This window comes from Paroedura picta, chromosome 3, assembly GCF_049243985.1.
Source record: "Paroedura picta isolate Pp20150507F chromosome 3, Ppicta_v3.0, whole genome shotgun sequence".
Lineage (NCBI taxonomy): Eukaryota > Metazoa > Chordata > Lepidosauria > Squamata > Gekkonidae > Paroedura > Paroedura picta.
Window position 1 is genome coordinate 3,992,926 of NC_135371.1, and position 15,779 is coordinate 4,008,704.

A 15,779-nucleotide genomic window follows, 5' to 3' on the forward strand; every position below is an offset into this window, starting at 1 on the left:
TGGTTGAGAGTAGAGGAGTAAACTACCCCCCCCCACCGGGCCTCAGTAAAAGGCGTTGAGTGGTCCCCAGTGATAAAAAGGTTGGGGGCCACTGGCCTAGTGGACGCACTTGGCTCCATAATTTGACAGACATTTTACAGCGAGAACCCAATGGTGAAATTTTATCTTAATCTGTTATGCACCTTTAGATTCTTTGCATAGTTTCCAAAAATAGTCAACCAAGCAACATCACACTGGGGATTTTTTTTGCAATTCAAAAATTTTATTATGTTTCTAGAAAATCAATACAGATTGTTAATACTGGAAAGAACGCAAAAAAAAAAAAAAACCCCGCAATGACAAGATATGCTGGACTTCTCCCCTAACGTAATCAAGTGAAATAGTTGAACCTTATTCCACAGCACAAAATTATACATATAATAATCTACTGTGACAGTATTAAATTTTACAGGTCTTCGCAAAGTCCAGAGAGTATTTTTTTCATATCGTTCAAAAACAAAGCCCATTTCTTCTAATATTTTCTGAGATCGGCGTCTTTGGAAATGACAGGCAATTTGATGACCATCAATTGATGACCATAAGCCATCAATTTTCTTAGCCTCTCCAGTGCAGCTGGTGTAGTTTATGGGCCTTGAGGACTACAGATGCCCTGGACTGTGGAATCTTGGTTGAACTCAAGGCCCTTACAGAGTTCCTGTGTTATTTCTCCAATGAAGTGGAGGCCTATATCTGAGTTTACATAATGCGTGATACCCCACATACGCCAGACACTATTAAAGATTAGGCGGCCATTGTGGCAGCGGTGTTATTGCGACATGGAAAAGCCCCCACCCATTTGCTGAAAGGATCTATTATCGTGAGGCAGTATTTGTTACTTCTAGCAGTGGGAGGGTTAGGACCTATAAAATCAACCTAAATGTGTGTTCAAGGACCCTCTATTCCTGATGCTGGAGGGGTGCCTTGGCACTGGTTTTGTTGGCACTGACCATGGCAAGGGACAGACAGTTGTCTACCCATTGTACTACGTCCTGGTGCATTCCTGGCCAAGAATCAGTTTCTTTTACTCGGTTTAAGGCGAGCCCCTTTCCATTGAGAACCTATAAATTGTTTTAGGCCACAAAGAGCTTCAAGGGACACTATCCAGTGAGGCTCTGAGCATGGTCAATTGCTTTTAAAATCTTCAATAGATTATGATATGGAAAAAGCCTAGAGGAAAAAGATGATATTTCATGAGCCATAGTCCTCCCTTCCTGGTGCAAATCTATGGGGGTTCATGAGTCCTATTCCCATTCTCCCTCAGAACATTAAAGAGGACTGTCACAAGAACGTATGTCGGCTGTACTGCAGGAGTCTTGCAATGCAATATTAAAGCATAGTTGCAGAGGGACATTTATGGACATACTAGCTATAAACTAACTCTAAGAGGAGGGGTCTGGCCACTAACATTTTGGGTTCTTTGATACTGTTGAAGAGTGACTCTTCCACTGAATTTATTTCCACACTCTGAGAATTGAAAACATTTCTAGTTTGTGGGCTCTTCAGTGCCATTGAAGAGATCTACTCTGACTGGATTTCATTCCACACTTTGAGCATTCAAAAGGTTTCTACACTGTGTGGGTTCTTTGATGAAGTTGAAGATTTCTACTTTGAGTGAACCTCTTTCCACACACTGAGCATACAAAAGGTTTCTCCCCTGTGTGGGTTCTGATATGGGCTTTAAGAAGGCCCCTCCAGCTGAATCTCTTTCCACACTCTGAGCATTCAAAAGGTTTCTCCCCTGTGTGATTTCTTTGATGCTGTTTAAGATTGCCAATCTGACTGAATCTCCTTCCACACACTGAGCATTCAAAAGGTTTCTCCCCTGTGTGTGTTCTTTGATGTAATTGAAGACTGTCATTCCAGGTGAATTTCTTTCCACACTCTGAGCATTCAAAAGGTTTCTCTCCTGTGTGGATTCTTTGATGAACCAGGAGATAGCTACTACGGGTAAATCTCTTTCCACACTGTGAGCACTCAAAAGGTTTCTCCCCTGTGTGGATTTTCTGATGTAGTTTGAGATTCCCCTTTTCCCTGAATCTCTTTCCACACTTGGAGCATTCAAAAAGTTTTTCTCCTGTGTGGGTTCCTTGATGCCTTTGAAGAGTGCCACTCTTACTGAATTTTTTCCCACACTCTAAGCATTCAAAAGGTTTCTCTCCTGTGTGGGTTGACAAATGCTGTTGTAGAGTGCCACTCAACCTAAATCTCTTTCCGCACTCTGAGCATTCAAAAGGTTTCTCCCCTGTGTGGGTTTTTCGATGCACTTGAAGAGTGGCACTCTCACTGAATCCCTCTCCACACTCTGAGCATTTAAAAGGATTCTCTCCTGTGTGAGTTCTTTGATGCAGCTGAAGATTCCCCTTCTTTCTGAATCTCTTTCCACACTTGGAACATTCAAAAAGTTTATCTTCTGTGTGGGTTCTCTGATGCCGTCGAAGAGTGCCATTCTGACTGAATCTCTTTCCACACTCTGAACATTCAAAAAGTTTCTCTCCTCTGTGAGTTGTCAAATGCTGTTGCAGACTGTTACTCCAACCAAATTTCTTTCCACACTCTGAGCACTCAAAAGGTTTCTCTCCTGTATGGGTTCTCCAATGTACTTGAAGAGTGCTACTCTCACTGAAACTCTTTCCACATTCTGAGCATTCAAATGGTTTCTCCCCTGTGTGGGTTCTCTGATGCACTTTTAAATTCCCCATCGCACTGAATTTCTTTCCACACACTGAACATGGAAAAGGTTTCTCCCCTGTGTGGGTTCTCTGATGCTGTTGAAGATTGCCATTCTGACTGAATTTCTTACCACAGTCTAAGCATTCAAAAGGTTTCTCCCCTGTGTGGGTTTTCAGATGCACTTGAAGGTAATTACTCCTACTGAATCTCTTTCCACACTCTGAGCATTCAAAAAGTTTCTCCCCTGTGTGGGTTCTTTGATGCAGCTTAAGACTGTTACTCCAACTGAATTTCTTTCCACACTGTAAGCATTCAAAAGGTTTCTCCACAGTGTGGGTTCTTTGGTGCCCTCGAAAATGACCACTGTAACTGAATTTCTTCCCACACAGTGAACACTTGAAAGGTTTCTCCCCTGTGTGGGTTCTCTGATGCAGTTTAAGTGTTCCCACTGCACTGAATCTTTTGCCACACACTGAGCATTCAATTTTTTTCTTTCCAGTTGGGCTTCTTTGGTGCACAAGGAGCTGTGATCTATTTCTGAAATACTTTCCACACTGAATGGATTTACTTGCCTTCACCATGCTGGGCTTTGGAAAATGTTCACTATGCTTTCTCCCAGCTCGCTTCTCTTGATTCTTGAGTTTCCCCATATCTGGCATTTGTTGACAGAGTTCTTCACCCTCCATATTCCTCTGTTCATCATCGGCTGGAATAAATTGAGAGCTTCTGTTAGGGCTGGGAAAGTCCAAAGGCATTTATGTGACTGCAGTAGGTAAACATTGACGGCTCTTTCAGATTGCAGATCTGATCCATCCCTCCACCTTTTCTTACAAGATCTAGCATTTCAGATCTCCTCAAGAGCCACATCTGAGCTCTTGTCCAGAAAGAATTTCAGAGCCTCCAGATTTCAGGCCTCCCTCCTCCTTTCCCAATGAACTGTATTATTGTACCAAAATGGAATCAGAAATCCCACAAGGTCATTCCTTACCTCTTCCCTTGACAAAACAGTAAAGGATACTCACTCTCAGCCAGCTCATTTGGGAAGGAAAGATGTTCTCGGGATCCTCTTGAAGAAGTCTCCAGCCTTTCTTCAGATGCAAGGCCCTTGTGTGTCTCCCCCATTGTCTCTCTTATACGTCTGGCTTCTTTCTCAGAAAAAGAGAGATATTGAGAAAGTGATCATTCTTACATGGAAAGGAAAGATATTCAAGAATAAAAATTCTTCTGGAAGGACAGAAACGTGGTCAAGAGCAAACCCAAAAATCTCAGTCAGTAGAAGGGGAAGGGTTAACATGAGTATTAAGTGGCCTGGTCAGACTGGGAGGGGGTTGGATTCGGTCTCCCTGCAGCTAACATCCTTATCTTTTTCAAGGCCAGACTCTAGAATGTGCGAATTGATTCATTGTGAGCGCCTGAATCCACTTGTTTGGCCAGGGAGGAGCCTGCTTACACCCCCTGGGTAATTCCGTCAAGGAGGACCTCTGGTTGGGTCATTCGGACCACCTGGCATTTGAAAAGTAGAAGGCAGGATTCCCAAACAGTGGGAAGCCATGCTGACTTTATTCTCCTGCCATGCTGGTACGCCTTGATAATAAACATTAACTTTCTTTGTTTTTCTGCTCTTGAACATTAGAAACTGTGCTGTTTTGTAATGCCTTGTCTTTCCATCCTTAATAAACTTTTACATATTTTTTAAAAGGTCTGCTTTATTTGTGTGTATTCTCCTCTTGGATGCTTTTTAGGTACATAAACCCAGGAAGGACCAGGCTTGGGTTCTTGACAGATCATTTGCAGATGACAGAAAAGATGTGTGCAATCCCATCCAGAGTTAGGGTGTATAGTCAATGTTGGCAATGCAGAAATGAAGATCGGGCCCCATCCAGAGTCTTTCTGAGGGCCTCCCTTCCCTCAGGCCAGGACACCCTCTCTGGCTTTGGCAAGAGCCACATCTCTGCCCTCAGTTGCCCCTGGGCAAGAAGTGGGACAGGCATCAAAATGGTGTGATGCTATTCAATATATTGATTCATGTCGCATCACAATGGGAGCAATCTGCACCTCTGGCACCTAGGAGAGATCCTCACCCAGAAAGGCCACACTCTCCCCGGTCTCCAGCATGACTTCCCTGTGCAGGGCTCTCTGGCCCGGATCCAGCAGGGCCCATTCTGCCTCGGAGAACACAACAGACACCTCCTCAAAGGAGAAGGGAGGCTGAAAGACAAGAAGCAGATTCTCTGCTCAGAGATCACGTCAGGCAGAGACAGCAGAATGGAAGGGAGTCTTCTGGGAGGGCTGAAGGTGTCTGGCTTGGCATGGGTCAAGGGAAGGCGGTCAGAGCCTGCCTCAGCCAGATACCCTGCAGAAACGGCACAAGCAAAGGCTCCCCTGAGGAAGGAGGGGAGACCCAGGCTGTGCCCTGCTCTTCTCTCCTACCTGGGTTGGAGGGGCAGCAGCCGTTTCCGCACCTCTGGAAAGACCACGGCTCATCAGCAGCTCTTCGCTGCCTGTTTCTCAAGAGAAATGTGGAAATCAGGGTTTGTTTGTTCCCTGTGTACAACCAGCAATTTCAAAACCCTTTTAAAAGACTGTTTACAACATTCTGGGAGAGGCAGAACAGAAGAACCAGGGACCTCCAATCCTCAGGGATTATGAAAGACGCGAAAATATTTAAGATGGCAGTCTCTGGATTTGGGGGAGGGAAATAGGGGGGTGCAAATGACCTTGCATGACCTGACACCATCATATTCCACCCAGTCTATTTATTTAATTATTTATATTCCACCACTCTCAGTTACCCGTCTCAGGCCGGTTTCCATAGTAAAAAACTCAACCAAGCAAGGATTCATTGATAAAAGCACATTAAAAGTGGCAGAAAGCCACATGGCTGCAGCAATCTTTATGTCAGAGGTCAGTTATGCAGTCAGTGGCTGCTGAGGCTGCAAATTAATTCTGTGTTGTGTAAAGAGATGTATATCTGTATGAAGAGTCCTTACCACACGAGAGAGCATCTTGGGAATATTCCGTGGCCTGCGCACTCCATGCCTCCTTGGGAGTAGCTCCTTCTGCCTCATGGATTGCAGCTTCTATCTTCACAAATGGACTCAATGTCTGCAAAAGGAGGAAGGGAAAGGGGTATGAAGGAAAGTGGAAGAGACCAAGTAACGGGTCCTGCCCCACTCCCAGACACGGCACCCTTCTCTCAGCAGATCTGCTGACCTATCCGGACGGAGAAGAAATTGTCTATGAGGCTGCTGAAGAAGCCTGTTAAATCTCCCACTTGGCCAATTAATTTCTGGAGTAATGTCTGGCAGGGAAACTTTAGGATAAGGCCAGATGTCATTGCTTAAACTGGACATACCTGGAGGAAACCCCCTCACCTGTTCTGTTTCCTTCTGCTCCTCCGCCTGGCTCAGGAGGAAGCCTTCGGCCAGGGCCACCGCCTGGGAGCTGCTCTCCGGCCCGCATCCTCTCACCCAGCCCTGCATCTCCTGGGGCAGGAGGGCCAGGAACTGCTCCAGGATCACCCGGTCCAGGATCTGCTGCTTGGTGTGCCTCTCTGGCTCCAGCCAGCGGTTGCAAAATCTGTGGAGTCGGCTGCAAGCCTCTCGGGGCCCCTCGGCATCACTGTAGCGAAACTGCCGGAATCGCTGGCATTGCACATGTGAGGTTATGGTGTCCTTAGCCAGGGCCTCTGGATCAGGCGTTTCCCAGAATTCAACTCCCCTCCCAGCTTGGATGGGATGGGGCCCTTTGCTTGCTGTCCGGCCAGTCCCAGGTCTTCCTGGGCCCTCTCCTTCCATGTCCTTGCCTTCTTTTGGGTCACCTCCGACTGAGAAAAGATGCAAAGGGACAATGTTCGAGAGTTCAGCCAGTGGTGGGAACAAGCCTAAGCCCAACCTTGAACAACTTAGGATGGCTACTAAGCATGTCGCTGGTACCCTGCTGGGAGGGGTCTGACGCTCTCTCGCTGGCAAAAGGATGCCATCCCTCCCACCCAAGCCCCCCCTGGTATTGTGATATGGCTGCCTCTGCCAGGGGAGCTGTGGAGTGATGGGGCAGTGGCCAGGCGGCTGGAGCAGACCTGCTGTCTCCCTGTGCGTCCCCTTTGCACAACACAGCTGTGGGTGGAGACTTGAACCCACATCCAAGCTGCTCACTGGCCAAGCCACTCACGAGAGCATCCTCCCAGGGGGGGTCTGCCCCCATCCCATTTGTCCCTCCCCGGCTTGTGGCACGGAGGGGCTGATAGAAAGGGGTCTGTTAGCTCCGCCCCTCCGTCTGTTTGTGGGGAGTCACCTCCTGCTGCGGCTGGTGGGCATCGGTGTCATTTTCTTCGCTTTAGGATGTGCCTCTGCTCCGCTGGGCAGGCCTCAGACCCCATCTGGCAGCCCCGGCCTCAGGGTCACCGGAGAAGGATGCAGTTGAGTCCAATGCAGGCAGGAGTATTCCCCTCCCCAGACTTCTGCTCGCTTGGCGATTAAGATGACCAGCAAGGGAACATCAGCTTGGTGCATTTAACTTTCCTGCAACTGAAAGACAGTGATTGGCACAACCCGCCCCCCTGAATAACCAGACTCCACAGTGGAGCAAAACTGGTGCCTACATGGGTTGCCAACCTCCAAGGGAGGCCTGAGCTTCTCCCAGAATGACAAAAGACCATCCCCTCTGCAGAGAAGGGCTGTCGGGGCGGGGGCTCCGTGGTCTTGGTCCCTCCCCGCCCCCAAAACTGGCCTTTCCCTGAATCCCCCCTCCCCTCCCTCCCTCCCCCCAAATCTCCAGGGATCTCCCGCCCGGGAGTTGCCACCCCGATGACGCCCAAGGCCTTGCTCCCTCCCGGGGTCTTACTCGCGGGGAAACCTTCCCGGGATGCGGCTGCTCGGCTCTCCCCCCCCCCCCCCCGACAGGAGCCTTTCCTCTCCGGCCGGCGGCTCTCTGGCCTTAACCCCTTCGGCGCTGCAGGCGAGGGCGAAGGGCGCCCCGGACCCCCTCCTCCTCCCGCCGGGATGCCCCAGAGACGCCCCCTGCTGCTCAATGGGGCAGATCTGCGCTGGGGGAGCTCTCCACGCGGGGGGGGGGGGCTGCTCAGCCATCTCCGGGGAAGGAGGCTGAAGTCGGATCCCGGGTCCTTCCTCGCCCGCCTCCTAAACTCAGGTGGGCCCGGGAATTTAATAGCTTAAAGACTACTTGACAAGGGCCAGGGTGCTCCAAGCAGCGCAGATAAGCTACAGATGTCAAGGGGTGTTGCATGAAAGCGTGTGAATTAATTGGTTGGGATTGCCTGTCAGCAGGGGCTCATGGGAACTGTAGTTTATGGACACCTGGAGAGCTACTGTTCCCCCCTCCCCCAGCAGTCTTTATTCAGATCTCTTGAAAGGTTGGCTGCCTCCTGTGACTTTGTTGGGATTTTCGGACTTGGCTGGGCCCTGAGTCTCTTCAGAGAAATAGAACTACAGAGTGCTTGAAAGTTTGCAGTTCTTAGCTACCCTTGTGAATGGGGCACAGATCCAGACCTACAGTGCTTTGAGGTTTAAAAGAGAGTAATCTTTACTAGGAAAGATGATTTACTATATATCCTATTCCTTTGGAATCAACATGATTGCTGGAAAAGCAAGCCAAAGCAGCTGTCAAAAATTGCTTTTTTTCATCCGGTCTAGCTTGGAAGAGGGCCACCCATATTGCTATGGTTAATTCTGCCCCCAGCATCTTGCCATGATAGCATCAGGCCAAGATTCGTGGGATGCGCTTTAAATTGCACATCTCAAAATCAAAATCTCTTATCAGGAGATAGACGGAGCATGCATGTCATACGCATTCTGCCTTTCCCAGTCTAAACACGGTTGTCATCCTCAAAGCCCTTCCTGGCTTGGTCTGTTTCGTTTGCAGGACTGCCTCTGAAGAAGCTGTATATCAAAAAGAAGCTGTATATCAAAAGACAGGTATCATTACTTGTCAACAAATGTTAACAACAATCCCCAGATGTCAGGAAATTCTTCCTGTGGCCTCCTGTTGACTAAGTAACTCTGCCATGACAGCGAAGCCTCTCATCTTTTCCAGCCACAGGCCCCTTCCAGGTAATTCTTGCCACTTCCATCTCGATGCACCCAGGAGTCTGGCTGCAGCTGTTGCATGGAAGAAAAATCCCCTGCCATGCATAGGCAAATTTTGGGGAAATCTGCTTAACGACATAAATGTAGGCTCTAAACGAAACTTAATTTTTAAATGAATGGTCCCTCCTGTTGAATTGGTTGACTGATCTGTCTCTATGAGAAACTGGACAGTAAATTATGCAAATCAAATTAAAATCATGGCTAAAGCTCTTTCCACAGTTAGAGCAGGGATAGTCAACCTGTGGTCCTCCAGATGTTCATGGATTACAATTCCCATGAGCCCCTGCCAGCAGTTGCTGGCAGGGGCTCATGGGAATTGTAGTCCATGAACATCTGGAGGACCACAGGTTGACTACCCCTGAGTTAGAGCACTGATAGCATTTCTCCCTGGTTTGATATTTATCATGTAGGTTTCATCATGCAAATAACCATCATTTACAAACGACATTGACAGACTACGCTTACCATATCTACGACTACATGAATTCCTATTCTTTTGACTATTCTATCCCAATGAGGAGTTTCCCTGGGGCAGAGCCACCACATGTGGCAGGAGGGAGGAGCAGAAATACCAGCAATCCCCAGAGCAGGGACTCTTTGTTTCAGCTATCAGTTCTTAGCCATATACAGCGTACAGATGTCATGTGTTATTTCTCCCATGAAGTGCAGGCCCATATCTGAGTTTATGTAACATGTGATACCCCACAAATGCCAGACATTGTGAATGAGTTGGCGCCCATTATGGCAACGGTGATATTTCTACTTGGAAACGCCTCTGCCCATTTGTTGAAAGGTTCTATTATTCTAAGGCAGTACTTGTTACTTCTAGCAGTGGGAAGGAAAGGACCTACAAAATCAATTTAAATGTGTGCTTGAGGACCTTCTATTCCTGAGCTGGGAAAAGTGCCTTGGCACGAGTTTTGTTGGCGTTGACCATGGAACAGGAGAGACAATAGTCTACTCACTGTTCTTCATCCTGGTGCATTCCTGGCCACCAACCTCTTTCTTTTACTCAGTTTAATGCAAGCTCCTTTCCTTTGAGTCTCTGTTGATGTATGGACTGATTAAAGTCACGTGCAACTTCAAGGGCCACTATCCAGTGAAGGTTTTGAGCATGGTTTGCTTCCTTTATAATCTTGAATAGAAGATCCTGATATGGAAAAAGAGAAAGTTTTCAAATCCAGTGTATGTTCTAAGGAGAGAAGAAAAATATTCTCTTGGTGTATTTATTTATTCAATTTACAAAACTCCCCTCACAAGCACATTTGTAACTTGCACTTCAGGAGTATTGTAATGCAATGCAATATTAAGGCATTGTTACAGAGGGACATTTAGGGATATACAAGCTATAAACTAACTTTAAGATCAATAAGGGGTCTGGCCAATAAATTAACAGGTTGTTTGATATAGTTGAAGAGTGACTCTCCCACTGAATCTCTTTCCACACTCTGAGCATTCAAAAGGTTTCTACACTGTATGGGTTCTTCGATGCCACTGAAGTGTGCCATTCCGACTGAATTTCTTTCCACAGTCTGAGCACTGAAAAGGTTTCTCCCCTGTGTGGGTTCTTTGATGCAACAGAAGATAGCTACTGCCACTGAATCTTTTTCCACACCCTGAACATTCAAAAGGTTTCTCCCCTGTGTGGGTTCTTTGATGCTGTTTAAGATTGCCAGTCTGACTGAATCTCCTTCCACACTCTGAGCATTCAAAAGGTTTCTCCCCTCTGTGATTTCTTTGATGCTGCTTAAGATTGCCAATCTGACTGAATCTCCTTCCACAGTCTGAGCACTCAAAAGGTTTTTCCCCTGTGTGTGTTCTTTGATGCAACTGAAGACTTTCACTCCAAGTGAATCTCTTTCCACATTCTGAGCATTCAAAAGGTTTCTCTCCTGTGTGGATTCTTTCATGCACTAGAAGATGGTTACTACGGCTGAATCTCTTTCCACACTCGGAACATTGAAAAGGTTTCTCCCCTGTGTGGATTTTCTGATGCAGTTTAAGATTCCCCTTCTCCCTGAATCTCTTTGCACACCTGGAGCATTCAAAACGTTTCTCCCCTGTGTGGGTTTCTTGATGCCTTTGAAGAGTGCCACTCTTACTGAATTTCTTTCCACACTCTGAGCATTCAAAAGGTTTCTCCCCTGTGTGGGTTCTTTGATGATTCTGAAGTTGGCCAGTCTTACTGAATTGTTTCCCACACTCTGAACATTCAAAAGGTTTCTCCCCTGTGTGGGTTTTCAGATGGTACTGAAGACCACTGCAGTCACTGAATCTCTTTCCACACTCTGTGCATTCAAAAGGTTTTTGCCCTGTGTGAGTTCTTTGATGCACTTTAAGATTCCCCATCACACTGAACCTCTTTCCGCACACTGAACATGGAAAAGGTTTCTCCCCTGTGTGGGTTCTTTGATGCTGTTGAAGATTGCCATTCTGACTGAATCTCTTTCCACACACTGAACATGGAAAAGGCTTCTCTCCTGTGTGGGTTCTCCAATGCACTTGCAGAGTGCTACTTTCACTGAATTTCTTTCCACATTCTGAGCATTCAAAACATTCCTCCCCTGTGTGGGTTATTTGATGCAGTTTAAGCCTGTTACTCCGACTGAATCCCTTGCCACACTCTGTGCATTCAAATGGTTTTTCTCCTGTTAGGCTTCTTTGGTGCACAAGGGGCTGTGATTTATTTCTGAAGTACTTTTCACACTGAATAGACTTATTTGCCTCCATTCTGTTGGGCTTTGCCAAATGTTCACCATGCTTTCTTCCAGCTCGCTTCTCTTGATTCCTGAGTTTTCCCCTATCTGGCAGTTGCTGACGGAATTCCTCACCCTCCACATTCCTCTGTTCATCCTCGGCTGGAATAAATTGAGAGCTTCTGTTAGGGCTGGGAAGGTCCAAAGGCATTTATGTGACTGCTGTAGGAAAACACCGACTGCTCTTTGGCTTCATCCAGCTTGCTAATCTGAGCCATCCCTCCACCTTTCCCCGCAAGGTCTAATATTTCAGGTAACCTGATCCCCAGAAGGAATTTCTAAACCTTCAGACGCCTCCCTCCCATCTTACCCAGTGGGCTGTATTACTGTATCAAACCAAAATGTGGCTCAGAAGTTAATCAGAAATCCAGCAAGGCTATTCATAGAATCATAGAGTTTGAAGGGACCTCCAGGGTCATCTGGTCCAACTTCCCGCAGAATGCAGGAAATTAACCAATACCTGCCCACTCAGTGACCCCGATTCCATTCCCAGATGATGCCCCCCCAAGAAACCCCCACACACAATCCCTGGCCAGTCTGGGCTGGGAGAAATTTGCCTTCTGATGCCTTCTGATGCCAAAACAGTGATCAGCATTTTCGTGGGCATGCAAAAAATGGCCACAAGAGCCAAGCGCCAACATGGTCCCTTCTGCCCACCCACTCACAATCTGCCTAAGTTCACAGAATCAGCATAACAGTCAGCTTAAAAACTTCCTTGCCTGTTCCCTGACAAAACTCTGAAGGGTACTCACTTCCAGCCAGCTCATCTGGGAAGGAAAGATGCTCTCGGGACCCTCTTAAGGATCTCTCCAGCCTTTCTTCGGACGCAAGGCCCTTGTGCGTCTCCCCCATTGTCTCTCTTATACTTCTGGCTTTTCTCAGAGAAAGAGGGAGAGGAGGTAATCATTTTTATAAAGGAAGGAACGAAATTCAAGAGTAAAAATTCTTCTACAAGGACAGAAACATGGTCAAGATCAAAGCCAACAATCTAAACAGGGGAATGGATCTATGTGGCAAAGCTCTTTAGTTCCCTTAACAGTTAACATGATCATTAAATGGCCTGGTCTGAATCCCCGGAGTTAAATTATGTATCGTTTTCAAGACCGGACTCCAGAATGTGGTGATTGATTGTATAACCAGGAAAGAATGGGGATTAGTAGTCTGATTACTTCCTCTGGGTCGTTCATTCGTTCGTTCATTCAATTTTTCCTTCTAGAAACTCTGCTGTTTAGTAATGTCTTGTTTTTCCATCCTTTATAAACCTTTACATATTTTTAAAAGGGCCCACTTTATCTGTTTTTCTTCTCCTTGCTGACCCACTGAAGTGGCTGCTGTTTGGGTACAAAGACTAGTGACCCAGGAAAGACCGGGCTTGAGTTCTGGAAAGGATTATTTCCAGATCACAGGGAGAGCGGATACTGGTAGGGGGAAAGTGTGGGGTAACATCTGGCAACACAGAAATGAAGATCTGGCCCTGGCCAGAGCCTTTCGGAGGGCCTCTCTTCCCCTGCTTTTCCTCGGGCCAGGACACCTTCTCTGGCCTGGGAAGGGCCACATCTCTGCCCTCAGTTGCTCCTGAGCAAGAAGTGTGACAGGCACCAAAATGGTGTGTTGCTATTCGATATATTGAGTCAAATTGCATCACAAGGGCAGCAATTTGCACCTTTGGCACCTAGAAGAGATCCTTACCGAGAAAGGACATGCTCTTCTGGATCTCCAGCATGACTTCCCTGTGCAGAGCTCTCTGGCCCGGATCCAGCAGGGCCCATTCTGCCTCGGAGAAGGAGACGTATACGTCCTCAAAGGAGAAGGGAGGCTGAAAGGAAAGCAGCAGGTCCCCTGCTCACAGATCATGTCAGGCAGAGACAGCACAATAGAAGGGAGTCTTCTGGGAGGGCTGAAGGTGTCTGGCTTGGCATCGGTCAAGGGAAGGGGGTTCAGAGACCCTCTCTCGGCCAGACACCCTGCAGAAATGGCACAAGCAAAAGCCCCCCTGAGGAAGGAGGGGAGACCCAGGCTGTGCCCTGCTCTTCTCTCCTACCTGGGCTGGAGGGGCAGCAGCCGTTTCCGCCCCTCTGGAAAAATGACGGCTCAGCAGTTTGTCTTCAATGCCTGTTACTAAAACAAATGCGGAAATCAGAGTGTGTGTTTGTTTGTTCCCTGTGTACAACTAACAATTTCTTTTTACACTTTTCAAACACTTTTTACAACATTCTGGGAGAGGCTGAACTAGAAAACCCTAATCCTCAGGGATGATGAAAGCTCCCAAAATATTTCAGACTGCGGTGAGCCCTGTGTTTCGCATGGGAGGGAGGGAAAAAGGGGGGTGGAAATAACCTTGAATGGCCAGTCACTGCTTTGTTTAGCCCAGATGTGACTTTTCCTACCTAAATGCAGAACTTTACATTTATATTTGAGATTTGAAGTGATGAGAGGACCAGCTCTCCATGAATTTGTCTAATCTCCTTTAGACTGCAGGGGTGGCCAAAGTGTGGCTCTCCAGACGTCCATGAACTACAACTGGCAAGGGATCGTGGGAAATGTAGTCCATGGATATCTGGAGAGCCAAACTTTGGCCACCGCTCTTGTAGAGGCATCACAGTCAGTGGATGTTGAGTGCTGCAAATTAACTCATGGTGTGAAGAAGTGTGTAGCGATTCTCCTGACCTGAACTCTTACCACAGGAGAGGGCCTCTTGGGCATGCCCCATGGCCTGCGCACACCGTACTTCCTTGGAAGGAGCTCGTTCTACCTCAGAGATTATCGCTTCTTTCTTCCCAAATGGTCCCAAAATCTGAGAAGGCGGCAAAGGAAAGGGTAAGAGGTAGAAAGGAAGAGATGAAGCAAAGGGTCTGCCCCACTCCCGGACACGGCACCCTTCTCTCAGCAGACCTGGTGAGCAATCTGGAGGGAGAAGAGGCTGCTGAAGGAGGCTGTTAAACCTCCCATGGAGTAATGTCTGGCAGGAAAACTTTAAGATAAGGCCAGATATCATTGCTTGAATTGGACGTACCTGGAGGAAACCCCCTCACCTGCTCTGCCTGCCTCCTCTCCTCCGCCTGGCTCAGGAGGAAGCCTTCGGCCAGGGCCACCGCCTGGGAGCTGCTCTCCGGCCCGCATCCTCTGACCCAGCCCTGCATCTCCTGGGGCAGGAGGGCCAGGAACTGCTCCAGGATCACCAGGTCCAGGATCTGCTGCTTGGTGTGCCTCTCTGACTCCAGCCAGCGGTTGCAGAGTCCGTGGAGCCGGCTGCAAACCTCTCGGGGCCCATCGGCCTCCTGGTAGCGGAAGTGCCGGAAGCGTCTGCAACGTTCGTCTGAGCTTAGAGTGACAGGCTGTGGGTTCTCTGGCAGAGCCCTTTCCCAGAATTCATCACCACTCCCAGCTTGGATGGGATGGGGCCCTTTGCTTGCTGTCCTGTCAGCCCCAGGTCCTCTGGGGTCCTCTTCCTCCATCTTCTTCCCCTTCTCTTGGGTCCCCTCAGACTGGGAGAAGACCCCTTTATTGACTTGGCTGTGAAGAGAGGCTTTTCCCTGGGGGGGGGGGGACACAGAACCAATCAGCATGAACGATTCATTCTTGATCCCATCTCAGACTCCTTTCTGGGCCTCCTGACTACCGGAAGGGGGGCTTTGTTTGTGTTCTTGCTGGCATCCCCCTTAGCAGGACCTGAACCCAGGCCTCCTGTGACTGTGCCCTCGCATTTCTCCCTGTTGTGTTGATGGGGATCTGTCCCTCTCTCGTCTGGCTAAAGGATGCTGTTCCCTCCCACCCAAACCCCCGTGCCGGAGGGGGATTTGGCTTTGTGCTAAGGCTGCCTCTGTCAGGGGAGCTGTGGAGGGCTGGGGCAGGGGGGGGGGGGCTGTTCTCTCCCTGTGTGTCCTCTTTGCACAACACAGCTGTGGGTGGGGACTTGAACCCACATCCACGCTGCTCACTGGCACGTCTATGCTGCTTACATCAGGATCCTCACAGTGATGTTGGCCTCTGCCCCATTTGTCCTTCGGGGAGAGGCCATCCCTGCATGCGCTGCCCCCCCCTGCCCCTCTGAGGGGAGTCACCTGCAGAGGCTGGTGGGCCTGGGTCTCTTTTCCATCCACAGGCAGTAGTATTTCTCCCCCCCCCCCCCCCCAGCCCTTTCTCCCTCCTCTAACTGGGAAATCCCAGACTTCTGTTCGCTTGGAGATTAAGATGACCAGCAAGGGAAGAT

The 15,779-nt window shown here is 48.4% G+C and overlaps 1 protein-coding gene across 1 annotated transcript; it reads right to left on the reverse strand.

Annotated features, from left to right (window-relative positions):
- Window positions 1-69: 69 nt before the first annotated feature.
- On the reverse strand, window positions 70-15,722 carry LOC143834166 (uncharacterized). The gene is given in 9 exon segments (XM_077330767.1): window positions 70-2,982; window positions 7,323-7,335; window positions 10,328-11,671; window positions 12,322-12,441; window positions 13,259-13,385; window positions 13,611-13,687; window positions 14,237-14,363; window positions 14,602-15,102; window positions 15,529-15,722. Coding segments are annotated over 8 exon segments (3,675 nt in total). The 5' UTR covers window positions 15,025-15,102; window positions 15,529-15,722; the 3' UTR covers window positions 70-1,538.
- Window positions 15,723-15,779: the final 57 nt, after the last annotated feature.